The 26,344-nt window shown below is 35.2% G+C and overlaps 3 protein-coding genes across 16 annotated transcripts; 1 reads left to right on the forward strand and 2 right to left on the reverse strand.

Moving 5' to 3' along the window:
- The first annotated feature begins 1,558 nt into the window (after positions 1 to 1,558).
- On the forward strand, positions 1,559 to 6,494 carry LOC113739819 (kinase-interacting family protein). 2 transcript variants are annotated; one of them, XM_027267162.2, is made up of 4 exons: positions 1,559 to 1,764; positions 1,882 to 2,102; positions 3,003 to 3,164; positions 5,222 to 6,494. In XM_027267162.2, exons 2-4 carry the CDS (start codon positions 2,021 to 2,023, stop codon positions 6,205 to 6,207), a joined length of 1,230 nt encoding a protein of 409 aa, XP_027122963.1. In that variant the 5' UTR covers positions 1,559 to 1,764; positions 1,882 to 2,020; the 3' UTR covers positions 6,208 to 6,494. The 2 variants fall into 2 exon arrangements, with proteins under 2 accessions (XP_027122963.1, XP_027122964.1); XM_027267163.2 differs by lacking the exon at positions 1,882 to 2,102 and having other exon boundaries at positions 1,562 to 1,764.
- LOC113739820 (uncharacterized) lies at positions 5,124 to 11,161 on the reverse strand. Of its 8 annotated transcripts, none has more exons than XR_003460319.2 (7): positions 10,551 to 11,152; positions 9,966 to 10,015; positions 9,475 to 9,562; positions 8,889 to 9,005; positions 7,757 to 7,856; positions 7,366 to 7,433; positions 5,124 to 7,147 (listed from the first exon to the last, which is right to left on the reverse strand). XR_003460319.2 is itself a non-coding variant. In XM_027267167.2 (6 exons), the coding sequence occupies exons 1-5, from the start codon at positions 11,064 to 11,066 to the stop codon at positions 7,806 to 7,808; spliced, it is 822 nt and encodes a 273-aa protein (XP_027122968.1). In that variant the 5' UTR covers positions 11,067 to 11,152; the 3' UTR covers positions 5,124 to 7,147; positions 7,757 to 7,805. The 8 variants fall into 8 exon arrangements, 4 of the variants coding, with proteins under 4 accessions (XP_027122968.1, XP_027122967.1, XP_027122966.1 ...); XR_003460322.2 differs by having other exon boundaries at positions 8,826 to 9,005; XR_003460323.2 differs by lacking the exon at positions 7,366 to 7,433 and having other exon boundaries at positions 8,826 to 9,005.
- An 891-nt stretch (positions 11,162 to 12,052) lies between these two features.
- Positions 12,053 to 25,652, reverse strand: LOC113739756 (G-type lectin S-receptor-like serine/threonine-protein kinase At1g11410). Of its 6 annotated transcripts, none has more exons than XR_011812968.1 (9): positions 25,056 to 25,647; positions 15,555 to 15,799; positions 14,349 to 14,510; positions 14,093 to 14,247; positions 13,740 to 13,950; positions 13,421 to 13,658; positions 13,167 to 13,317; positions 12,654 to 13,059; positions 12,053 to 12,561 (listed from the first exon to the last, which is right to left on the reverse strand). XR_011812968.1 is itself a non-coding variant. In XM_072045804.1 (9 exons), exons 1-9 carry the CDS (start codon positions 25,556 to 25,558, stop codon positions 12,537 to 12,539), a joined length of 1,974 nt encoding a protein of 657 aa, XP_071901905.1. In that variant the 5' UTR covers positions 25,559 to 25,647; the 3' UTR covers positions 12,053 to 12,536. The 6 variants fall into 6 exon arrangements, 5 of the variants coding, with proteins under 5 accessions (XP_071901905.1, XP_027122880.2, XP_027122879.2 ...); XM_072045804.1 differs by having other exon boundaries at positions 12,053 to 12,543; positions 12,758 to 13,059; XM_027267079.2 differs by having other exon boundaries at positions 12,053 to 12,543; positions 12,739 to 13,059.
- Positions 25,653 to 26,344: the final 692 nt, after the last annotated feature.

Raw genomic sequence — 26,344 nt, forward strand, 5'->3', positions numbered from 1 at the left:
TTTTGCCTTATCTTTTGTAGATATTTATTTGCAAACATCCAATTTCAAGAATAAAAAGTTTTGAGTTCATATCCCCATGACTCTCTTTTCGTTTCTTAAAGCCCACCTCATACTAGAAAAAATTAAAAATGATGAAGGTGATTTACAATTAAAGCAGGCATACAAGAAACATGAGGACTAGCAACTAAGAACTTTTGATAATTGTGGTTGGACCGTAGAAGTTTTAAAAATACTTTTAGACCAAAGGAAAGATAAGGAGGGACTGCTACACCCTCCCAATATCCAGAACATTATATGATTTTTCCTTTACAATTGCAAAGTTCAAAACAAAAAAAAAAGGAAAACCCATTGAAATTCCAGCATTAATATTAGGAAATATTTGTTTTAATTGCTCATAAAAAATCACAAATAAAAATTTGCCCCCCCCCCCCCCAAAAAAAAGTGTAAAACTTTCACTCATCTTTATTTGTTAAGTCATCGCTAGCATACCTAACAGCCAACCATGGAGTAACATATTAATGCTTCCATTTTTTTGTCTTCCTGATAAGCATCCCACGATGCTTCCACGTTTGTTGGAAATATATATATAAAAGCATCCCACGATGCCCGGAATGGATTTTCTGCAATTACAAGAATAATTAGCAGCTCAGTTCAAGTCAAGATTGAATTGATACGTTTTGAGACAGATATTCCTTCTCTTTCTTAAATGAAAAATTTGTTCAAGCAATTTTATCACTTTACTTGCGTTTCAATTATGACTGCAGATCATTCTTCACATCACACTCACAATTGAATTCATGAAATAGTAGTATCAAGTTATCCTTTTATTGTCAATTATCTTATCAAGTTTTAAATGAGTTTGGATTTCTAGGGTTTTGGACTTGATCCTATGCCATCCCTAATTGCGTCACATTGGGGATTGAAAAATTTGTGCAATTATAGTTCTGATTGTAAGGTGCAACAAATTAATGATGGATGTAAGCTTAAGTTGAATTGAATGAATGAGATTGGTTCTGGAATACTACTATAATTTTCGAAGAGTGTCAAAAATTTATAGTACTCCCTCCGTCCTATTGAAAGTATCATACTTTTCATTTTGGTATGTTTTGTAAAACATTTGTCATGCTGAAAAAGTAAAAGCACATTTTAATCTCTCTTTCTAATAGAGTTTTTTTTTTCTGATCATATACATGTTACTATTCAAATTTAAAATTTGAATTTGTGAGAGTAAAATTGGAAAGAGAAACACAAATATTACAATCAAACATTATTTTTAAAAAATTGAATTTTTCAAACATGACTAAATAATTAAAATGAAGGAAGTAGTATGTTTTTGTATTTAGTTGTGCTAATTTCTACATTTGCCGTATTAGTATTTTCATGTGTTGTATTAGTATGCTATTGGCCGAGTGCAGAGGCCCATGATTGATATTGGATTCCTTAAATTTTGCACCTCAATCATGTGCACGTGTCGCATTTTCATTTGCTAAAAACTCAAATCCAATTTTTCCCATTTCCAACCGGGCAACAACTCTCTTGACCGGACTCACACTCACCCTTCTGTTCTAAGACAGCCTACCCCGCCCTCTTCCTTCCTTCCTTCCTTCCATCCTTCCTATATACACCACATAAAAAGCCAAAACAACGTCAGAGCTACTACTCTTCCCCTCTTCCCTCTTTCCTCTACTGTGTGACTGTGTGTGAGATGCAGTGAGCAACCCCCAAAACCTCCTCTTCCTGCGTGTGTTTCTTTGAAGCTATAAGGTACGAATTTACACCCTTTATCTTTTTTTTTTTTCTTTTTGTTCTGCAAATTCATCTACTTTTTCTATTTCTCATATTTTTCTTCTTTGCCTCTTGCAAACCTCTGGTACAATCTAGTCTTTCCTTCTCTGGTTTTGTGGGACAAATTCTGCTAGTCCTTTGATCAGGATGCTGTGGAATACCTTTCATCATGTTTCGTCAGTCTCCCTTTTCTTTAAAATTTTCGACGATGGAGAAAACTTGACGAGGAAGGGAAATGGAGAGTGAGAATGGAGTCCTCATTCACAGGCTAGGAAGAAAGAACTCTCGACCATTCTGGACGTTAGTATGGTTTATGTGTGAGTTTCTTATGGATCACAGTCGTTACTGAAAGTGATTTTAAAGAAATTACCATCATTTTGATCCTAATCCCACTTTTTTTCCCATCTGATTTCAGCTTTTAGAGTTTGAATAATCATAACTATGAGTAAAGAACAAGAGCCCAGATGATGTTGTTTTCTTTTTTTTCTGCTAACTGCATTGTCTTTAGCAGGCAGCAGCAGTACATTTTTTCTCGAGATCTGCATCTTCCAACTTGTTTCTTTCTAATCTTCTTCGTATCCCAGCTTCTTCTCATATGGTAGTGGCTGTTTGTCTGGCTTCTATTCTATTCGGACCGGTCCTTAAAATTGTCCTTTCATGATAAGACATCAATAAATGTACACGGTTTTTCTATCATAACATCATCTGTTGCTCAGTCTGCCACCCCATTTCTTCCCATGTCACGTTCTCACAACATGTACTTAATTTAATTAGTCAGCCTAAAATTACATGTTCTAAAATTCCATTTTCAATTATTTAGATCAAATCTTGAAGTATTGCTAGTAAAATTTACTCCACTTGAATTTTTTGAGTGAAAAATCAATTGGAGAGGATAGCATTAGGGGGGCACAAAATCCTTTTTTTTTGGGTTCTAGAGAGGGTATGCTCAGCTAATATAGTGCACGTGATTGTCACATGTTTTTTCCCTTCTATAGAAAAAAAAAAAAACACAAACTGCAAAATAGGTAACATTAGCTGGTCTTGTATGCAATTGCTAGCTGTAGAGTGATGGAGACTTTGAAAAGGGACTTTCTATTCTATGATGTTTGAGGTCCTTATCAATCTTGCTAATCTTTGCGGAGGGAAAAAGAAAATATTTTATTATTGGTTCATGTTTAATAAATAAGGTAATGTGTTCAACTTGTCATCATGTGTAGGTCCTAGTTTGTTTGTCTGTGAAATGGAAACAACAAAGATGAAATTGCAGACGATTGGTGGTTGTGGCGGTGAAGGTGGTGGTGCTATCCTTACACCACCCTCTAATCATTCACGCCGTGGAAGCTCCGGCAGGCCCTCTTGGCTTCTCTTCACCATCGCCGGTATGCTATTCATCTCTCCATTTTTCTTTCACCCCTACTGAATATTTTCTTTCACCCCTATTGAATCTTTTCTTTGGACATTAATTTTTTACCCTCCAATTGTATTCAAATTTCTCATTGGGATCCTTAACAGAATTTATGTCCCAAATTAAATGCCATCTTTCAATTCTTGAATTTGATTTTGTGATATTATTGGATACCATGTATCAATAATAATTAATGTGTTGAAAAGGGTCTGAGCCTGACCAGTTTGCTAGGTGCTAGGGGGCAAAGCCATTTAGACATTGGCAGTACTACTTTTATTGCTGCTGGTACTAGGACTGGGCGGGGCCAGGGCTTGAATAGGTAAGGTGGCCCGTTTAATAATAATTTTGTCCACCTGCAAAATCTTTTGCCACCTTCCGTATCCAACAATAGGAGTATGAAATAATTTCCACGTCGTACGTACGCCAAAATATATCCCCTATTACACTTTCATTTTTGCATTTCGTTAAAATGTACTTCAAGTTCTAGTAGATGTATGGAAAAAATACGAGATCAATTTAACACGACAGATAAATATAAGAGAGGGTAATAATCATTAATATGTGTATATATATATATATATATATATATATATATATTAGGTCAGATTGAGTTTATAAATATGTTAACGAGCGTTTGTTTATCATCGGGTACTCGTTAAAAAAAATTTTTTTTTTGGTTTCATTAAATCATTTTTTGGGGCTAAATTAACAATTAATTCGTACATAGTTAGATGGATAGAATTGATTATGTTTGAAAATTGAGGTTTTACATTTTTCTTTCCATTTCATTTCCTTCCTATTGGGGTGGTTATACTTGTGAGATAGAAGAGGTCACTTTCTTTCCTATTTATGGGCCTGTAACCTGTATTTCTGCTGTTTCATTTCAAAATTTGAATAGAAATGTCGAAAAAGTTTGAAGAGTAGAGTCCTCGATCTCTACCTACTTCTAAGATGCCGTGTTGCAGAGACTGATTGATTCTCTACAGTAACAATTTCATCTCTTTTTCCTCATTATTGGGCACAACTTTTTGTCTTCTATGACGTAGCTGATCACGACCTTTCTATCCGTAGCCTTATATTTTGGGTAATCACAAATTACCTGCCCACCCATGTTGGAGTGTTTCAATAATAAATTACTTCAAATAATATTGGGAGTGTTTGGATACACACATTATTCCAAATAATATTTCGCTTGCATCATAAACATATTTCCCAATCCACCTTTTTATATTTCCAATCAACTTTTTATCTCACATACATCACATCACAAAAAGTGCTACAGTAATTATTCCAAATAATATTTCAAATAATACTCTATCCAAACAAACCATTAATTTTTTTTGCATCATAAATATATTTTTTAACTCATTTTTAATTATATTTTATCTCACATATATCACATCATAAAAAATGTTACAGTAATTATTCCAAATATTAATATTTCAAATAATACTCTATCCGAATCAATCAGATTTTTTTCTACAAAAATCTGCAATTTTAACAATCACACTTGTTAGTTAGTAATTATCCTTTGTTTGTTTTTTTTTTTGGGGGTGAATTTCGAGAGACAGACCATGTTGACAAAAAAAGCCAACAGACCATAAGATTCCTTAGACCTTTTACATTTCCCATAACTTTTCTCAGATGTTGGGATACTTCCAATTTGTGATAAATGTGAGCTTTTCTCCTCTATCATGCCACTGACCGTGACATGTCAATCCCCTTTCATAACTCATTATTTTTCGAATTTCAAATCATTGCCTTGCTGCGTGTCAATGAGGCCAATTTTTGCCAGGGCTTTAACATGTGCAGCTGAGATGGGATTTTCTATTTAACTATTTTTTTAGGTGGTCTTTTGTAATTTTTTTTTGTTGGAGGGGGAGGGGAGTCCATTGGCTGCCGTGGATATAATTTGTTGTAAAAAATGTGAGAATTAAATTCAAAATTTTAAATTTTAAAACGATTGATAGTGCTATAGCACAAGTAGTCCAGGATCAACATTTAATGCAATTAAGTTTTTTTTGGTGGCAGATTTTGACGAGAGAATGAAGATGTTGGCAGTAAATGTTTCTGAAGAGGACAGTGCTGACAGTTTTGCAAAACGAGCTGAGGAGTATTATCAGAAGCGCCCTCAGCTGCTGGCCTTGCTTCAAGAACTGTACAATGGTTACGTTGCATTAGCAGACCGCTACTGCCAAGCCCTTGCCAAGAACAATCATCACAGGCGCCGATATTCGTCTCCCATTTCGCCCTTCAATTTCAATGAGAATGATCAGTTTGATGAGGAGGATGCAGGAGATGTTATTGACTCTGATGATGCCGCTAGCTCTCTGTCTTACCAGACTCCCTTTCCAGCAGCAGCAGCAGCACTGGATCCCGATATGATCGTAGCAGACCTGGTCATGAAATCTGTCGACTGTGATCTCATCTTAAATGAGCTCATTGCTATGGAGAGGAAGTCGGGCGAGTCCTCGAGGAAAATAGAGTTGCAGAAGAGCTTGTTGGATGTGTTGGAGTCGGAGAGGCTGATACTACTGAATGAGAATGCCAGTTTAGTTTACAGAGTGAATGCATTGCTGGAAGAGAATAAGGGGTTGACTTCAGAATCTTTGTTTATGAAAAGAAAGGCAGCTGATCTTGCAAGGTGTGTGCTAAAGCTGAGGGAAGATCACAGGGTGTGCATGCTGAGTCGAAAAATCGAGGATCTTCAAGGGCAGATATGTGGTTTAGAGAAGAAAAACAAGGATTATTATGATCAGCTTGTCAAACATGAAGAAGAGAAGAAAAGTAAGGCCATCACGGTGAAGACTAACAGTAAGAGTCCAGCTGAGGTGACTCTGGAAGACTGCTTTCACGTGAATGAAGATGTTTCTTGCTTTGGCAGCCTGGCCAATATGAAGAAAGGTTGTCTGCCTACTAATGGTAGCATCAATCGAGGGAGGAGGGCTTCAAGGCTATGGAACAGGGTCAAGAAGATTGATTTCTTTCTCTGTGTACCCCATGTCAACTCTACATAATGCAAAGCAGAAAGAGCATTTCTGCAAGTATGATTGGGAAGAAGATAGCAGTATATATCCTAGTAGTATGAAATGTTTTTGATAGGTGCATTCAGTACTGTTTACAGACTACCAATATTTCCCCTCCATGTCATTAGTCAGTATTAGCTTGGCATATGTAGGAGGAAGTACTTATGCAACTCTAAGAGCGTTAGTGATGTAAGGGGAAAAAGATTGATGCAACTTCAACTCTATATTTATGGCAAATATTTTGAAGAGTAATGGAAAAACTACCATCATATGGAAAATGTTGAATCAGTGCGGGAAGAAAACATTCTTTCAGAAGAAAAATCATAGAATCATAGAAAGGTCTGATACAACAAAGAAAACTGTTTGCATTCATTAATGATAACTTAGGATAGTTAATGTGTAATGCAATCTGAAATGATAAAGAATTACCACCACAGAAACATTAAAAGATCAGGTTTACCTTATCATCATTTAAAAAAAGCACCGGGGAACTTTTTGGCATATTTTTAATGTTAAAATCTCTTGAGAAGTTAAAAAAGAAAAAATTATGAGAAGCAATTCAGGAAGTCATCCCACTGAGAGAGGAAAAAAGAAGCTTCATGGAGGAATATCTATGACAATTTCAGAGTCTATACATGGAATAAAATTATGGCCAAGGGACTATGTACATGGTAACAAAATCAGTTCAACTTTAGATTTATTAACCACCTCTAATTATACAGCTTAAGTTGTTAACTATTTTATTTTCATCATTTCCTATCTAAACTGAAGTTGAGGATGTTGAAAAAATGGTCTTCTTTTATTCTTACAACGCTAGGTGGTCACTTCAATTGATTCCAGATGTTTCGCACTGGTAGAGAACTGGCTGGTAATCGAGGGCACAGATATTGGTATACCGAAAAAGGCCAGGTGGAAGAAAAATATATCAATCCTGTGAAGAACCCATGCAAGTTATGAAATCACATAAACATAGACAAACAGAAAGAACATAAATGAATATGACAAACACGAGATTGGCATTGTGCATCTAAATTTATTGTTGAATTCATGATCACACTTTTGACAGGCAAAACAAGACAAAAATTTTCATCACAACAAATAATTTGGAAGCTCAGTTCGAAGCTGAGAATTAAAGAAATTGAATATTACCCGTATTGTTTTCAACATTCCGCAAGAGCATGCAAGCAAAGAATAATCCCATTGATTTAAGGTGTACGCTACACAGAGCAGAACAGGATTATTGGAGAGTAAAGCATCACACAATTTACAAGACAGAATCTATTTCACTTTGGAGTAGTTGTTCTAATATCGCAGAACATTAAGAAGCCAACTAAGAATTGATGAACCTAAATCCTTTGTTTTTTAGCTTTAACAAAGCTTCTATTCAAACAATATCCTGAATGCACAGAAAGATTGAAGGTCTAACACCTTTACCAGACAAGAATATCAACAGACCCACCATCAATTTCTCCGCTTGACAATATGCTCAATATTCTTGTTTATTTTGCTTGACCTGATGAGTAACAGATGATGTGCTTACCTCCATAATGTTAATTTAACATATGTACACATGCAGCCGAAATAATGCCTTAAGCTGAATTTGCAGGAGAGAGTTTCTCTTGAAGCGCTGCAATCCGAGCCTGAAATAAGACGGGCAGAGACAACCAAGTTAGAAATATTGTAAACACTGCACAGAATAATCATAGAATCCTCAAGTATGAGAGCAGATATGTCAAACCAAGGCAAAGATTGAAATGGTGTTTACTAAGGCACAAGAAAGCTTGAACTTTTATTTCCATTACCTACACGTAATCTCAAAGCTCATGCAAGTCTTTGTCTACCATGTTCTTTTATGCATATTAAATTATACAAACTTGATAAGCTTTAAGTTACAGGCATTGTTGAGAGGATAGGGTGAAAATTGGCAATCAAATTTGTCATATTTTATTACTCCTTCCTACAGTGTCGTATAAATTATATAAAAGCGGAAACTGCCAATTTTTGATCTCTAAAGGATGCTAGAAAACAGAAGTTTCTATGAAAATCTTAACCAACTTGGAGTTCTATAAACCATCTTATTGACTAATATGTATAACTACTTTTAGCATTCATATTGTAACCTTCTAATTCTTCTTGAAGAAGAATCAATGAAAATTTCTGATGATAACAGCAAACTTTTGTTTATTTGTTATTCTAGAAAATTTTGCTGACAACAAGAGGCAACTTAGTTTTGAAATTTCGATGACCTTCGAAGACCTTTAGATGATCCATTTTTCAAAATGATGAAAACCAAGAAAGCATGACCCTAGAACCATATCAATTGTAGACTTCAATTCTGCAGCAACTGGACATATCAAACAAGAACAAGTGAACCCAGGATTTAGTTACCCTGTTGGTGATATTTTTACCAACTGAACATATATCACATGGATTATGGACCATTGAGCTTATCTATGTTAAGTTTTGACTTTTTTTTTTTTGGTCAGTTTAAAATGGTTAGAAATATTGGCAATGCCACCTTGTTAGTGTCCATTACATTGGCACTACAAAAAAGCCTGTTCCTACATATAGGCATAATTTACAATCTCACTGTCAGAATCATTTCATACCAGATAGGGCCATAAAACATCTTTGATGAACATGTGTACCAGAACATCAAGATGGCATCACACCTTGAAAGACTTGGAACGGCAAAGAGAAGGTTCTAACTCCAAAGCCATTGCATAAGACTTTTCTGCAGCATCAATTTGGTCCATGGCCATTAAAGCATCACCTTGGCAGATATAACCCTGTAACATCAGCAAACATTGAACATCTCCACCAAAAGGCTATTATACCTTGTTTCTGAATCTCTAGCATGTTCTGTGCATCATGCTTCTGGTAGTTCATTGATGACTGTGCCAAGCACATCCTATACATTCAGTCCAGGCTTGCAATTTTAATCTTTTCTTTCCTAATTCTCTGAAGTTGAGGAAGAGGAAAATGGCCAGAATAAATAAAACAAAAGGAAGATGTAAGCAATTAGCTGTCAGTGCAGTCAATGAGGCTTGGCCATGGGAAGGTGAGCTTAAGTAAAGGACCTTTATCTAACAGACTAATTCGGCTTATCATATAAGTCAAAGTTAGGCAGATTTGTAAAGCAGGATTCAGTGCTTCAAAGCAAATGATCTGTAATTGGGGCCATTTTTGTTTGCAGTGAGCTTAGAATAGCAAATCATTATGTTCTTGAAGCATAACAAGAATGAACATGTGGCAAACCTCAGGGTAATTTGCTGCAAGGGTCAAAGCTTCTTTAGCATCATCAAGAGCTTCGCAGATGTTTCCCATGGCTAACCTTGCTGTAGACCTAAATGATAGAACAAAACATGAGTTCCTTATTTCCTATCACCGAACATAGTGCCTTGACCCTCCTCATATATCACACGATTCAACTCTGTGACAACCTATAAGATTGCTAGATACTAGTGCAAGTCCACGAATATTGATTCACAGAAATGTGTGATCACTACAACATCCAAATTCAGCAAATAATAGCACACAAACATCACTATAACTATAACTCCTTGACTAATGAAAAAGCAATCAACTAGAAAAAAAAATTAAGGAATGTTAGCATGTTAATTAGTTCGGACGCTATTACTCATCCCAGTTACAGAAACAAGAATGTTTGCATCCTAACGAATATATATTAAGTGAATATTGCATTTCCCAATAACGGAAAAACGCATAGGTAAACAAATATGGAATACCTGGTTTTATACGTTATATGGACACCTCCAAATGGCCTAAGTTCTATAGCCTGCAATGAACAACATTGGCATTATCTAACAGCAATAATCAAGAAAATCCAATCATCTGCAAAATCAAAACTGTCATTCAAAAACACCGAAAAGCCCAAGGGAATATCCTTGAGAGAAAATCAAAATGCAAAGCAAAGTAAAAGTGCACTTTTTAGCAGCTGTGAAGATAATGCTAATCAAGTAACTGGCATAGATTAACTACACAAGATCCTCTCAAACCCAGTTACTGATGGACGCAAATCCATCCATTTCTTGTACCTGCCATGCCAATTTTCACCTTCTATTCTGCCAATCAACTCAATTCTACACCACTTAACAACATCCTTTATGATTCCTCCTCTCAACACAATTTTATCAAGTAAATCAAATAAACCTATACTCTTCTTAAATAACAAACTCAGTAACAGTACGTTAATTCTTCCACTATTCCTTCACCACAAAAACTGGAAAAATCAAATTCCATCTTCAATCAATTGAGGTAAAAAGGCAATAGAATGTCAAGTTATTTTTTCTTGGGAGTTTGCATTCTCATACCTGTGAAAGAAAAAGCAGGGCTCCATCAAGATTCCCCTTTTCCATCTCATCTTCAGCTCTCTTCCTCAAAGCAAATGCTTCCAGACACTCCATACTACTCCTCTCAAAGTCCTTATCATTCCTATGAAAACCGCAAACCAACGAAACCATGAGACGGGCTGCTTTAGCAGGGGACGAACAGTGGCCGACAAAGGCTCCCTGAGGCAAAACGACGACGTTGGGACCGGCACCACAGCGGCCGAGGCAGCCACAGGAGTTGACGGAGACAGAAGGAGGGGCAATCCCAGATAGAATTTGAAGAATATCTAATGAACCTTGTCTCCTGCAAGTCCTGTTAGTGCAAACTCTTATTTCTTCTACTGATGTTGTCTTTTCATTATTATCTATACTGTTCTTTATAGATGATGTTTTTGGCCTTGAAATAGTAGTTTTGATGATGTTTTTTCCTCTAGGAAAAATGGGTCCTGCTGCTGCAAGAGATGGAGGTCTGAAGCTACTTAGATCAGGCTTCTTCATGCTAGCGCCGAGTCGTCTTTGGCCTTTGGGTCGCTTCCCACTTCCCAAGCCAGTCTGCGTTGGTGAATTCAGTTATTAGTGCTCAATTTGGCTGGCAAACTCAACTCTAACAAGAGCTTTAACTTTTAAGGGGAAGTTTTTTTTTTTTCCCGAGTGACAGTAAAAATATAATATGCTTAGAACTCGTTTGGATTGTTAATTTTTGGAAAAATATCTAGTAGTAATTTGACGTGTATCAGGTAAAAGGTAATTGAGAAATATATTCATGAAAAATATAAAAGTTTTTGACTGAAAAATTGCAGTCCAAACAAAGTTGTTTTTTGATTGGACTTGAGCTCTTTGTTTTTTTGTTGGCAATTATGGTATTTTGAAAACTTTATAACCCTTTTTTTATGAGGCACTTTCCTTGACATCCATTTCTGCCATTAATCTTTTTATTGATTGACTTTAAACTCATAAAGAATTTGATAGCTTCACTTTTTTTTTTTTCTTTTCCAAATCCCTTCATCCAAAATAGACCTAAAATCAATAGATTTATTTGGGTAATTACACTGTGCCCAATAGAGTTTTAAAGTAGATAATGTCTTTACCATTCTATGACCATTTGTTTCATGTAACTCATGTTCAACTCACAAAAACTGATCATTTGAGTTTGAATTATATTCAGCGTTGACTTTATACAGACCAAAATCATGACAAACTAATGCAAAAGAAACTAAATTGCCTTCATGCTTGAATTTTATGATTCCTGATAAGTTGCCTTTCAATGATTATTGATAACCACAAAGGTTAAAAAACTAGTAGAAAGAAGAGTATTTAGAAAAAAAATTACAGGGTAAAATGAGAATTAATGACTTAATATGATGCAAAGGAGAATATTGGACCTCTTTTTTTCTTTGGTATAAAACAAGCGTTTGGATGCTGAATGTTCGGCCCAAAGCATAATCGCCTTCTCCTAAGGAGAATTCTTGATAGTGGGGAGGAACTGAGAAGTAAGAACAGTGGGAAATTTGATTGGAATGAGGTGAAATGCATTGTTCTACCTGGCTACATGTTCATCAGCACCATCACCTTGTATAGTCAACCGTAGGATCGAACTAAAATCGTTTTGGCAACTAATCCTAGTTTTACAAGCAGTGTTTAGAATAGCATTCCACCACTCAAATCATCTAGTTTCACTACCCAAGTTTGTACCATATAAAACAGCATCCTCAAATGCCCATGAACTCAATTGCTCATCTAAAAAGCTTCCACAGGTGAAAGGAAACCTTCTGTGATCATTATCAGAAACAATCAGATGACTTCTCACATCAATCTCCAGCTGAAAGTACTTCGAAAGTTCAGCTGGTGTTAAAATACAGCTTTGCTGTCTAAATGACAATGCTCACAAACTGGCAGTTGGTTGTGGTGAATTTGTCAACCAATCTACTCTCAAATTTGTTGCCTTTTTCAAGCAATTTGAGCAGCTTTTCATGACCTGAATCAGTATGTTTACCTGCATGTCAGTCGTTGTATTGCTAGTTATGCATTTGCATTTGGTTAGTCGTATTAATCTCCAAAGAATGAATGGCATATACATTAACATACCCAACTTTGTGATCCTTTCCTGGGATGGTTAATTGGTTATACTTAGCCCTGACTTTGGAGTTGGAGCACAAAGTAAAAAACTTACATGGCATAAGAATATTCACCTGCCCTCTACTTCTGAAATGGTGACTTTATTCATGGAGCAATGTACTGGATTTTGAGGTAAGTTGGCATTCTTGAGACTCATAATTTCCGAAAAAGCTGGTCTCTTTGGAGAAGCAAGAACCATGGATTCGTTGAAGAGCATAGATACGACTTCTGACATGGTTGGTCTGTCTGCTGCCTTCTCTTGCACGCACAACAAACCAACTTGAACGCATTTTAGTGCTTCAGGTTTTGGAACTGCTTCATTTAGACTAGAATCTGTAATATCTGAAAGACTTCCTTCTAACCATAAATCCCAGACCTGAAATAAAAAACAAGAAATGTGATGAATGATCATTGCTCAAATTAATGGAGCTGAAACATGGAATTCGGAAATATAAACAACTCGAAATATATTATGAATCTTACATGTCCTATTAAGTTCAGATGACGGTCAGAGTCATGGAAAGCAGTGTTTTTCTTTCCAGTTATGATCTCAAGAATCATGACTCCAAAGCTAAACACATCGGACTTCTCAGAAAAAATACCATCCATGGCATACTCAGGAGACATATAACCACTGTTGCATCACCAAATGAAAATGATCATAGCTAATCTAGGATATCATGAAATGTGTAGTTCTCCCAAAAACAGTAACAAGAAAAAGAACTCTTTGAACTTACTATGTCCCAACAATTCTACTCGTGTTTGCACGCAATTCATTATCTCCAAAAATTCTGGCAGTTCCAAAATCTGAAATTTTGGGATTCATGTCATTGTCCAGTAAAACGTTGCTTGGCTTTAGATCTCTGTGGATGATTTTTAATCTAGAATACTTATGAAGGTATAGAAGTCCTTGAGCTACCCCTTCAATGATTTTCAACCGAGCTTTCCAATCTAGTACATCTTGCATTGCTGCATCTGTTAGAAAATGTTGGAGTCTTTTCACAAACATACCTTCCGTTGACAACAAAATCAATATTACTAGGTAATAATTCTTACCAAAAAGAAACGAATCCAAACTTTTATTTGGCAAGTACTCGTATACTAATATCCGCTCCTCTCCGTGAGTACAGTAACCTAGCAACTTAACAAGGTTTCGATGTTGCAGCTTGGAGATGACCGTAACTTCATTCTTGAATTGTTCTGTTCCATATATGGTCATTTTGTTCAGTCTTTTCACTGCAACCTCTAGCCCGTTATTAAAATTACCCTGACATGAAAATCATTACTCGGGTCACGTAAAATGAGTGATTCCAGTAGGATTCAGTTACCTAAAAGCAATTTTTAGAAACGAAGATGTTGTGTCAATCAGCTTTCAAAATGAAGCGGGGATCTTAGAGGGAATTCTTTACCTTGTAGACAGGACCAAATCCTCCTTGACCAAGTCTTTTGGCTTCAGAAAAATGGTCAGTGGCACTCTCTATGCTTGAAAAACTGAAAAAAATTGATTCATCATCCTCTTTGTCACCGTCTGCTGACCATTCGACTCTTTTCAATTTGCTTATAGCTGTGCAAAATAAATACTACTCTCAGCCCATCTGGTTAGGATAGAGTGTCATAATAAAAATTGTTGCACCTTATCAAAAGAAGCAAAAAAGAGTGAAGTACCTCCAATTCCAGTAACTTTTTTCCTTTGCAAGATGCAATACAAAGAAAGCAGTGTAAGAGTTGCCAGAAATGGTGCTACAACACCAATAGACAATTTCAACTTCCACGTTGATTTCTGTCTTTTAGAAGAGCCAAGAGCAGGGGTTGGCGAATCATTAGGAACTGCATTAGTAGAAAAAGAATCAGCTTTGTTTTAATCTAAATTCATTTGATTGGCTACAAGAGAGTACTTATAGCAGAGCACATTTTCTTAATTAAACAACTTGAACAGATGATTGTATAATCTTGGCTACACAATATTGAACGAACAAGGAATAAAAAAAGGATGAAGATATCATCAATATACAAACATTAGATATTTCTACAGCTGGCCAGCCTGAAATAAAAAAATAACGGACAATTACTAATGGTCTCCACGCCCCAGATTCCAGGAGCGGTACAATACCTCCTGGTATTGCTCTTGCGTCCTAGCTCAATGACTGATCTAATTTGCACAATACACCGTTCAATCGACATATAAACGGGGAACCAATCTGATATTTGGCACTCTGATGCAGATTTTTTATTACCATGTCAAATATCTACAAGTATTATGGCACAATCATCATGAAAGCATTGCATCTATTCTGGATAAGCACTAGCCAACAATCACCTAAAGAAGACATGGTCATTTCAGATGACTGTGCCTGATAAACTGTACAATATCATCAAATGCCAAACATCGAAATGTAAAGAGTAAAAGAGTCACGACATGGATCAATATATACTGATTAGTTTTAGAATTACATGTTAGTCCCAATATCAGGTATCCATGAATGCACTACAATGACCTCTAACTAAACTTACCTCAAAATCAATATAGTTTTGGAAAATTTTAGCATCCCTTTTGAGTACCATACCCATAGTTATAATCCAATAATCTATTATCACATAATTCAATAATTTAAAGTCCTAAAATCATTTTAGAACCGATATTTCTTTTACATATTTAACAGTGAATTGATACTCATCAATATGGGTACTACTCCATACTCAAAAGGTACGGTAGAAGTCCATAATTTTGCGAACTTTTCTGTTACCCTTAATGGATCAAATGGACATAAGGTCTATAAGTATATGCTATTCTAAGTTTAGAGGGCAAAAAATAAAAAAAAATACAGGGATAAAAGTATAATTATATAAATCCAAACCACTGCCAAAACTCACCTCCCATGGGGATATATAACAGATTCCCGGCGGTGAAGTTAGCCGTTGGATTATATCTCTTCACCAAATCAGCAGTCAAATTATTCGCAGCAGCCACGGACTCCAGCGTCTCCCCATCCCGGACAGGCCACGTAACAAAGTACCTGTATCCATTTGACACCTCCCCGCCGCAGGAGCAATTCACAGGCACGTTCAGGACACCAATATGCGGGACGGAAACACCATTTTCGGGATAAGAATTGAACCTCTTCAACCAAGCGGCACTGGTCAAATTGGAATACACTTCTGCGATTGTATCAAAAGTTGTTTGGGTTGACGACGTGACATTGTAGCTGAAAACATGGGCTAAAAAGTTGTTATTGATGCAGTCACAGGTAAAGGGTATGTTAATTCTGCCGTCAAAGACTTTATCCCTGCCGGGAACTATGCTGATATTGGCCCGGTTGCTGTCGGTTATGCTTGCTGTTGGGATGTTGAAAAGACTGGCAATGTAAGTTAAATTTTCGCCAGACGACGGGTAGTAGGAGCCTTGAGCTAAGTCGCAGCCTGAGGTGCAGCTTCCATGGACTTGTGAAGTTTGGACTGAGAATAGGATTGCGGTCCTAAGAAGCAGTAATCGTGGAATTAGTGTTCTTGATTTGGATGAAAAGAACATGATCGGATTGAGACTTCTTTGCTGGTAGAAGAAGTTGGGACTAAGGGGGAAGAGAAGTAAGGGTGAGAAATTTTGTGGGGCGTTGTCCATTCTTTGTTAGCATTTCAAATGAATAATAATGTTTTCTTTTTTCTCTTCTAGAGATAATTTTGAAAATAGTTCTCAATCTTTGTTATCCAATCGAGTTGGAGAGGAAAATTAAATTTGAAGACGACAATTGCACAATATAATTAATAGCAGTTTATGCGCATTTAATAGAAATTGGGATGAACTTGATTCATTGTGCGATGCTATAATTTTTTAGATGACTTAGACATCCTTGTGTTGACAAAAAAAAAAAAAAAATCCTCCTATGTTTATCCACTTAGTGGATCATTATTGTCCATATATTTCTTTCAGTTCCTTGTTTGAATGTTGGAGATTTCATTTTTTTTGTAACTTTAGAGAGTAGCAATTTTGATCTCCAATATTTAAAGGATAGACTAAAATGATCCTTTATGTTATGCAAAAATAAATTTAGCTCCATATGTCTAAAAAATGAAACAATTTGACCTCATATTGGTTTGGACAAAAACTAACTCATAATCTTAATAACTAATCTAATTTTTTACTACAAAATGAAAGAGAATAGAGGTTGGTGATGTGGTGGTGGTTCACTGAGTCATAGAAACAGTCATATTAAAGACAAAGCAGAGGTCGATGTTGGTAGACTGAGTCATAGATTTCTAAATGTCTTTTGCCTCATAAATTGCCCCACGTGCTAAGGATAAACAAAAACTTGAAAAGTTATATGTTAGGTTAACCTCCGTTCTTGACAACTGAATAATGATAATAATAAAATAAATAAATTAAATAGAAAAATATAAGAATTTATGTGGTTCGATCGAATTGACTTATGTCCACGGATGAAAGGATAGTAGATTTATTATAACAAAAATAGAGTACACAAGAGAGAATACAAAATCTTAAGAAATAATTTCTAAGCTCAAGAGTGTTGGGATATGCAACTTTTCCTACATATTTTGCTAGATTATGTTTAATATCAAAATAGTTTAGTTATTAGAAAAATAAGGATATTTGTTAACAAAAGATCATGTTGGTTTGTTAATAGATATTTTAGATAAGATTTGCTAGTAGAAGGAGATTATATTTTGTTGAAATTTCTAGGATAATTGTTAGTGGGATATTTTGCTAGTTTGTTTCATGTAATCACTATAAATAGTGAGTTGATGAATGTAGAACAATAAGCTCATTTTCCACCTTCAATACAAGTCTCTTATAAGCTTTTTTTGCAACACTAAGGTGTTGTTTCTTAGTTCATGCCCCAAAAAACCAACAAAGTGGTATCAAGAGCCTATATCTTAAGGGCCTGAGTTTTTTTTTAGAGTGATGCATTGGTGAGGATCCATTATAAGTTCAAGCCATGACAGGAAAGAACTTTTTGTCAAATGTTTCAACTTTTAGTGGTGAAATTTACCAAATTTGGGCCATAAAATTTTGGACTTATTTGGTAGTCAATGATCTACGAGATATGGTAGAGACGAATTTTGTTTCATCAGTATTTGAAGAGCTGATGGATACACAAATTAGAGACCACAGAGTTGCAGTTAAACAGAGATCCAATGCCAGCATTCACATATCAGTTTTTAATGCCGTTTTCACAAAGATAATGGCTGATGATTTGATTGAGAATAAATTATTCTCAATTAAAATAAAAAGGAGAAGTTTCACTATGAATTGGTTAGATTTTGACAATTCTAAAGTGGAACATGATGATGAAATCAAGAATTCAGATCCTGAAAAAATTCAGGAGGAGATCATTGATAAGTCAAGAGATATCAAATTGATTCCTGATATTTATCAAGATTATAACATTTCTGTTTTTGAGTTTACAGATTTTGATGGTGATGACAAAATGAAGAACCATGCAGAATTTCATATTTTCTGTATAGGTTCAAATATCGTCAAAAGATGTTCCATTTTAAACCTATGAGAAGGTTATTTGGAAACATTAAAAAAAAATCATCTTTTATGTGGAGTTTGGCATGAGAAGACAAAAGAAATGGTTCTTTGCAAGACTAATATTTAGCTTGCATAAAAACCTAAAGGAAGAAGTTCATTGCAAGGCTAATCATCAATTGCAAAGCTTCTTACAAAAGTCTCATCCAAAACAAGATTCAAAAATTTGAGAAGACAATTCAAAATCTACAGCAAAAGTGGCAAGGAGGAGTGTTGGGATATGCAACTTTTCCTACATATTTTGCTAGATTATGTTTAATATCAAAATAGTTTAGTTATTAGAAAAATAAGGATATTTGTTAACAAAAGATCATGTTGGTTTGTTAACAGATATATTAGATAAGATTTGCTAGTAGAAGGAGATTATATTTTGTTGAGATTTCTAGGATAATTGTTAGTGGGATATTTTGCTAGTTTGTTTCATGTAATCACTATAAATAGTGAGTTGATGAATGTAGAACAATAAGCTCATTTTCCACCTTCAATACAAGTCTCTTATAAGATTTTTTTGCAACACTAAAGTGTTGTTTCTTAGTTCATGCCCCAAAAAACCAACAAAGAGGCACCTAAAACTGAAAATTATCCAATTGGCCCTTTAACTCTTTGTCTAGATAAAATTAAGCCCCTCATCTATTTTTTGCTGACTTTAAGCCCTCGAACTTGTAAAATGAGAAATCCGTGGCCCTTTTAGCCAGTTTCTCCGATTTTGCAACCGGATGACCAATTCACACGAACGTCATGTGCTTCTTTCAAGGGCATTTTTGTCCTCATATTCTAAGCAAAAAGGGCACACACAGTCCACATTTCTATTTGATTTCCCTCACCTCCCTTACTCTTCCCTGCGCAACCCCCACGCAATCCCATGGCCGTCTCTGTCACATTCTCGGGGATTGCTTCCAAATTTTGCACATCTAACAAAACCTCCCAGTCCAAATTCCTAGATACATCTGCACTCTCCTCCCGGGGCATCACCGGCATGTCATCATCATCCAGAAACATGCTCAGAACCTCTCTCTCATCAACTCCTTCATCCACTTCCTCCCACTCAAAATCCTCATTAACTTCTCTATGATCCTTAATCTGAAAAGAATCCCAACAGAGCCTAAGGCTTGGATCATCATCACCCTCACTTATATCATCATCGTCAGCACTAAAATCAATCTCAACGTCATGGTTTATATCAGAATCCGATTCCGACCCGATATCCACGACTCGCAACCCGGTTACAAAATGGTCCCCACCCTCAAAATTTTCAGCTACGAACCCTGAATTTTCCACATTTGCCGAAGTGGGCTCTCCGAGAAACCCTAGATTCAGATCAAGATCCAAATGGGTCGGCTCCATTCCGTCATTTCCTTCATGAATCCCGAAATTCGGGTCAGCATCGGAAATCTCCGGGTCAATCACCACACAGGTTGTGGAGGACAATTGGGACTGCTCAACTCGTTGGTGCAGGAGGTCCATAACGAAATTCACCTGATTCTCGCGGTCGAAAAGATCAGCGCTGGTGACAACCGATTCGGGCTCCGACACGATGTCGCTGGGGGGATCAACCAATAGCATCGATATCGGAAGACCAGTAGGGATCGAGATGATGGCGGTGGGGATGGGTTTGATGATGAGAAAAATCTACTTCTTCAATGACGTCGTCTAGGCCATCATCGTCCTGGTGGAGTCTGAGTAGTTGAAGCAACGTCGTCTCAGCCATTCTGTTTCAGCGGGGTGGGGAGAGTAGGAGGAATAAAAGTGAGAAAGGAAACACCTTTTTTTCGAAAATTATTTTTTATCTAAAAATTCCCATCTTTTTGCGTTTTCTTTTGTTTGATATTCTACAGCATGGGGCAAGGGGGGTAGGTGATCAGCAATTTCCCCTTTTATTTTCTCTCTCTTTTTTGACTAAAAATGAGCACTTTTCCAGCTTCCTTCGGTGGATTATGTGTGCCCTTTTTGCTTAGAATATGAGGACAAAAATGCCCTTGAAAGAAGCACATGGCGTTCGTGTGAATTGGTCATCCGGTTGCAAAACCGGAGAAACTGGCTAAAAGAGCCACGGATTTCCCATTTTACAAGTTCGAGGGCTTAAAATCAGCAAAAAATAGATGAGGGGCTTAATTTTACCTAGACAAAGAGTTAAAGGGCCAATTGGATAATTTGCCCAAGAATCAAATAATATAAAAGATTTATATATGCCTTTATTTTCCAACATTTCTTAAGACAATTTCAACCCCGTAACGATAGCATAATCCCTGCATTCTTGGGAGACTTCCTTAACACAGACAGGGAATTAAGGAGCACCTTTCTTTCCTGTTAGCTGTCCTGAATCCAATTCAACAATAATGCACTCTTCTCGATTGATGGGAAGGGAAGAACACATTTCTTTCCTGTTTGCTGTCCTCCTGATCCCAATTCAAAGCTGCATTGCCAAGTGTCATTGAACTTGATTTGCGACCTAAACAGTTTGTCGTGTCCCTGCCCTGCATCATCAAGCGAAATTAATCGCATAATTTCCCAACACCCCACCTCCATTGTCAAGATCAAGCACTTTCATGATGCCCCCTGTTATTCAAAATATTGTGGAAAAAGGCACCCGCGGAAACGTGTTGTTAGTTCTTGTCTGGACCAAGAATTTTGGACACTGTCATCTGCCAGTGCTACCTAACCATCGATCCCAAAGTCCTTCCATTCATTGTCCATCGTTGCTCAGAGAATTGGAGCAATAAGCAGCGACCCGCTAGGGAATAGTTGCAGCAGTAAAATGCTAAATAGAACCGGTCAACAGCACTGGCCCTCTTGGAGGATATTTTAGCTTTAAAACCACTTTTTCAGAAAATGTGAATTCTCCTCTATATGTGAAAAACTAAAAGGTACTAGTCAATTAGTGATAACTAGATTGGACTGCTGCAAATGTTTAGGGTTTTCGTGAAAAATTATTAATATTATAGCAATGTGATATATATGGGATAAAAAATACTTTAAAAAATTTTTTTTTTTTCACAAAAAATGACAATCAAAGTAGGCTTCACAAAATTGCAACTAAGATCAGAAAGGACATCAAATGAAAGAATTTTTGTGCTCTGTGGCTTGCTTAAAAGCAAACAGTTTTGTTAAAGCGATGTTGCCCTAGTTCTCTTGTTCATCATCAACACAAAGTCCACGTTTTGAGGGGGCAAAAAGATAGTTCTAATAACATGCTTTGTTTTGTTGCTGTCAAAAATACTCTATAGGTATGCATTTTTCATCAACATGATTAATTGCAAGCGATAGGAGTCGCATGCCGGGTGATTTGATCCTCCAAATATGAGCCGGCAACTAGGAACTTCAAGTACCTGTGGTAGTCAACTCGCTCAAATGTGAGTTGGTTGTCGAATTACTAATAAGTAAAATAAGATTATCGAAATAGTGTGTTTAGATTGTCAAATTATTTCAAGTAATATTTCGCTTGCATCATAAACACATTTCTCAATTCGCATTTTTATATTCCCAACTATTTTTCATCTCGTATGCATCACATCATGAAAAGTGCTACAGTAATTATTCCAAATAATATTTCAAACAATACTCTATCCAAACACATATAATTATGTTTGATTACTTCAATAATTAGTCAGCAAACTCAAATCCAAAACCAAAACGAATCCGCAAAAGAATTGAGACTGATTATCTGCAGTGGCCACCCCTAACCTGAGGGCACGGCCTGCTTCTCACCTTCCTCTGTCTGCAATTACCACTTGCAACACCCGCCAGTCAACAACGGGTACGTCCTTTTGTCCTAACCCACAGCTTGGTGAAACAAAGCAAGAAAATAATCATCTACCCTGCACATCTGAAATTGTGACCTCGTTCACAGAACAAGATTCTGGATTTTGAGGTAACTTCGTCATAATTTCAGCAAAAGCTGGTCGCGTAGGAGTGGCAAGAGCCATTGATTCCTTGAGGAGCATGGATACCACGTCCGACATTGTTGGTCTATCTGCTGCATTTTTTTGCACACACAATAAACCAACGTGAACATATTTTAGTGCTTCACTTGTTGAGACCGTTTCATCCAAACAAGAATCTGTGATTTCTGAAATTCTTCCTTCTGTCCATAGATCCCAGACCTGGAACGTGACAAATGATCATTCCCAAATTACTGGACTGAAGGAAATGACACAAGTACAACTGTGTTGTACAGGTTACTTACATGTCCTATTAAGTTCAGGTGACGATCCGAATCGTAGAACGAAGTGTTCTTCTTTCCAGTTATGATCTCAAGAATCATGACTCCAAAGCTAAATACATCGGACTTCTCGGAGTAAACCCCGTCCATGGCATATTCAGGAGACATATAACCACTTTTTCTCTCGCAAAAAGTAATCATCTCAATTAGCTTAAGCATGAGATTAGAGATTGGACATTACAGGTTGCAAAACAACAAAGAAGAAGATATTCCTTCAACTTACCATGTCCCCACAATGTTCATTGTACTTCCGCGCATTTCATTCTCTCCAAAAATTCTGGCGGTTCCAAAATCTGAAATTATGGGATTCAGGTCTGCGTCCAATAAAACGTTGCTCGTTTTCAGATCTCTGTGGATGATCTTTAATCTAGAATACTTGTGGAGGTACAAAAGCCCCTGAGCGACCCCTTCAATGATTTTCAACCTTCTTTTCCAATCCAATATATTCCGCTTTGCTGTATCTGTAAGCAAGGCAGATCCCAGTATTTTTAGGGGTCCGTTTGGATTCTTGTTTTTTGGCCTGTTTTTGAAAAACTGTTTTTCACAATCCAAATGCTACAGTAAATGTGTATTTCAAAAACAACTCCAAAAATACTAATATCCAAATAATATATTAATTTATACATTTATATAATATTCATTTATAATTTATACACATTTATAATAATATACATTTATATATTTATAAATATATTTATATTATGTATTATATATAATATAATACACTTATAATACATTTATATATTTATTTATAAATATAATATATAATAAATAAATATAATACACTTATTTATTTATATATAATATATAAATTTATTTATAAATATAATATACTTATTTATTTATACATAATATATAAATATATTTATTTATAAATATTTGTAATTGTATTATAAATGCATAAATGTATATAAATATAAAAACATAAAAATTATAAATTATAAATTATAATATAAATTTATATAATATTCATTTATAATTTATACACATTTATAATAATATACATTTATACATTTACAAATATATTTATATTATGTATTATATATAATATAATACACTTATAATACATTTATATATTTATTTATAAATATAATAAATAAATAAATATAATACACCTATTTATTTATATATAATATATAAATTTATTTATAAATATAATACACTTACTTATTTAGAATAATATATAAATATATTTATTCAGAAATATATAAATATATTTATTTATAAATATTTATAATTGTATTATAAATGCATAAATGTATATAAATATAAAAACATAAAAATTATAAATTATAAATTAAAATATACATTTATATAATATTCATTTATAATTTATATATTTATAGTAATATACATTTAAACATTTATAAATATATTTATATTATGTATTATATATAATATAATACATTTATATATAAATATATGAATATATTTATTTATAAATATTAATAAATGTATTATAAATACATAAATGTATATAAATATAAAAATATAATTTTTATAATTTATAATTTATACAATTATATAATATTCATTTATAATTTATACATTTATAAATATATTTGTATTATGTATTGTATATAATATAATACATTTATATATTTATATATAAATTTATTTATTTATAAATATTTATAAATGTATAATTATATATTGTTATAAAAATATAAAAATTATAAATTATAAAAATACTCGAAAATATGTTTTAAAAATACATTTAAAAATAATCCATAAAACAACTACAATAAAAGTTTTTTATATAATTTTTGAAAAACAACCCCAAAAACAACTAATCCAAACGGACTTGTATTTGAAAAACGAAATGCTACAGTGCTGTTTTTGAAAAACAACCCCAAAAACAACTAATCCAAACGGACCCTAGAGTATTTTGATAGTTGTAAGCATGTAACTTAGATAAATAAATGAAGGTAAATAGAGTTCTGACACATACCAAAAAGTACTGAATCTAGACTGTTATTAGGCAAGTACTCGTATACCAATAAACGCTCTTCTTTGTCAATGCAGGAGCCCAAAAGTCTAACAAGGTTTCGATGTTGCAGCTTTGAGATCACTTTGACTTCATTCTTGAATTGTTCAATTCCATGTCCTGACATTCTATTCAATCTTTTAACTGCAATCTCTAGTCCGTTAACCAGTTTACCCTGAACCATGTATTTACATTAAAATTAAGCAAATAAATAGGGTTTTTGGACTTAAAAGTTAATCGTTTCAAGAAATGTTTAATTAGCTCACCTTGTAGACAGGACCAAATCCTCCTTGACCAAGTTTGTTTTCCTCGGAAAAATGATCTGTGGCAATTTCTATGCTTGTAAAACTGAAGAACAGTGATTCATCATCCCCTTTGTCATCAAGATCTGGCCTTTCTGGACCCATGAATTTTCGAAGGTTACCTTCTCTCTTCCGCAATTTGCAACACCAGAAAAGTAATGCAAGAGCTGCTAGAAAAGTCGCTACGGCAGCCCCAACAACCGATAACTTCACCCACTGATTGACGGCACCCCTGGCCTTGAAGTCTCGGCTGCCTTCAGCTAAGTCCGAAACAGCAATATGCGGGACGGAAACACCATTTTCGGGATAAGAATTGAACCTCTTCAACCAAGCGGCACTGGTCAAATTGGAATAGGACCCTTTTGCGATTGTATCAAAAGTTGTTTGGGTTGACGACGTGACATTGTAGCTGAAAACATGGGCTAAAAAGTTGTTATTGATGCAGTCACAGGTAAAGGGTATGTTAATTCTGCCGGCAAAGACTTTATCCCTGCCGGGAACTATGCTGATATTGGCCCGGTTGCTGTCGGTTATGCTTGCTGTTGGGATGTTGAAAAGACTGGCAATGTAAGTTAAATTGTCGCCAGACGACGGGTAGTAGGAGCCTTGAGCTAAGTCGCAGCCTGAGGTGCAGCTTCCATGGACTTGTGAAGTTTGGACTGAGAATAGGATTGCGGTCCTAAGAAGCAGTAATCGCGGAATTAGTGTTCTTGATTTGGATGAAAAGAACATGATCGGATTGAGACTTCTTTGCTGGTAGAAGAAGTTGGGACTAAGGGGGAAGAGAAGTAAGGGTGAGAAATTTTGTGGGGCGTTGTCCATTCTTTGTTTAGCATTTCAGATTAATAATAATGTTTTCTTTTTTCTCTTCTAGAGATAATTTTGAAAATAGTTCTCAATCTTTGTTATCCAATCGAGTTGGAGAGGAAAATTAAATTTGAAGGCGACAATTGCACAATATAATTAATAGCAGTTTATGCGCATTTAATAGAAATTGGGATGAACTTGATTCATTGTGCGATGCTATAATTTTTTAGATTATTCGGACACCTCTTTGTTGACAAAAAAAAAAAAAAAAAAATTCCTCCTATGTTTATCCACCTAGTGGATCATTATTGTCCATATATTTCTTTCCGTTCCTTGTTTGAATGTTGGAGATTTCATTTTTTTTGTAACTTTAGAGAGTAGCAATTTTGATCTCCAATATTTAAAGGATAGACTAAAATGATCCTTTATGTTATGCAAAAATAAATTTAGCTCCATATGTCTGAAAAATGAAACAATTTGACCTCGTAATTGGTTTGGACAAAAACTAACTCATAATCTTAATAACTAATCTAATTTTTTACTACAAAATGAAAGAGAATAGAGGTTGGTGATGTGGTGGTGGTTCACTGAGTCATAGAAACAGTCATATTAAAGACAAAGTAGAGGTCGATGTTGGTAGACTGAGTCATAGATTTCTAAATGTCTTTTGCCTCGTAAATTGCCCCACGTGCTAAGGATAAACAAAAACTTGAAAAGTTATATGCTAGGTCTAGTCTCCGATCCTTCACAACTCAATAATAATAATAATAAAATAAATAAATCAAATAAAAAGGACAAAAA

Source organism: Coffea arabica, chromosome 4c (genome assembly GCF_036785885.1).
Source record: "Coffea arabica cultivar ET-39 chromosome 4c, Coffea Arabica ET-39 HiFi, whole genome shotgun sequence".
NCBI lineage: Eukaryota > Viridiplantae > Streptophyta > Magnoliopsida > Gentianales > Rubiaceae > Coffea > Coffea arabica.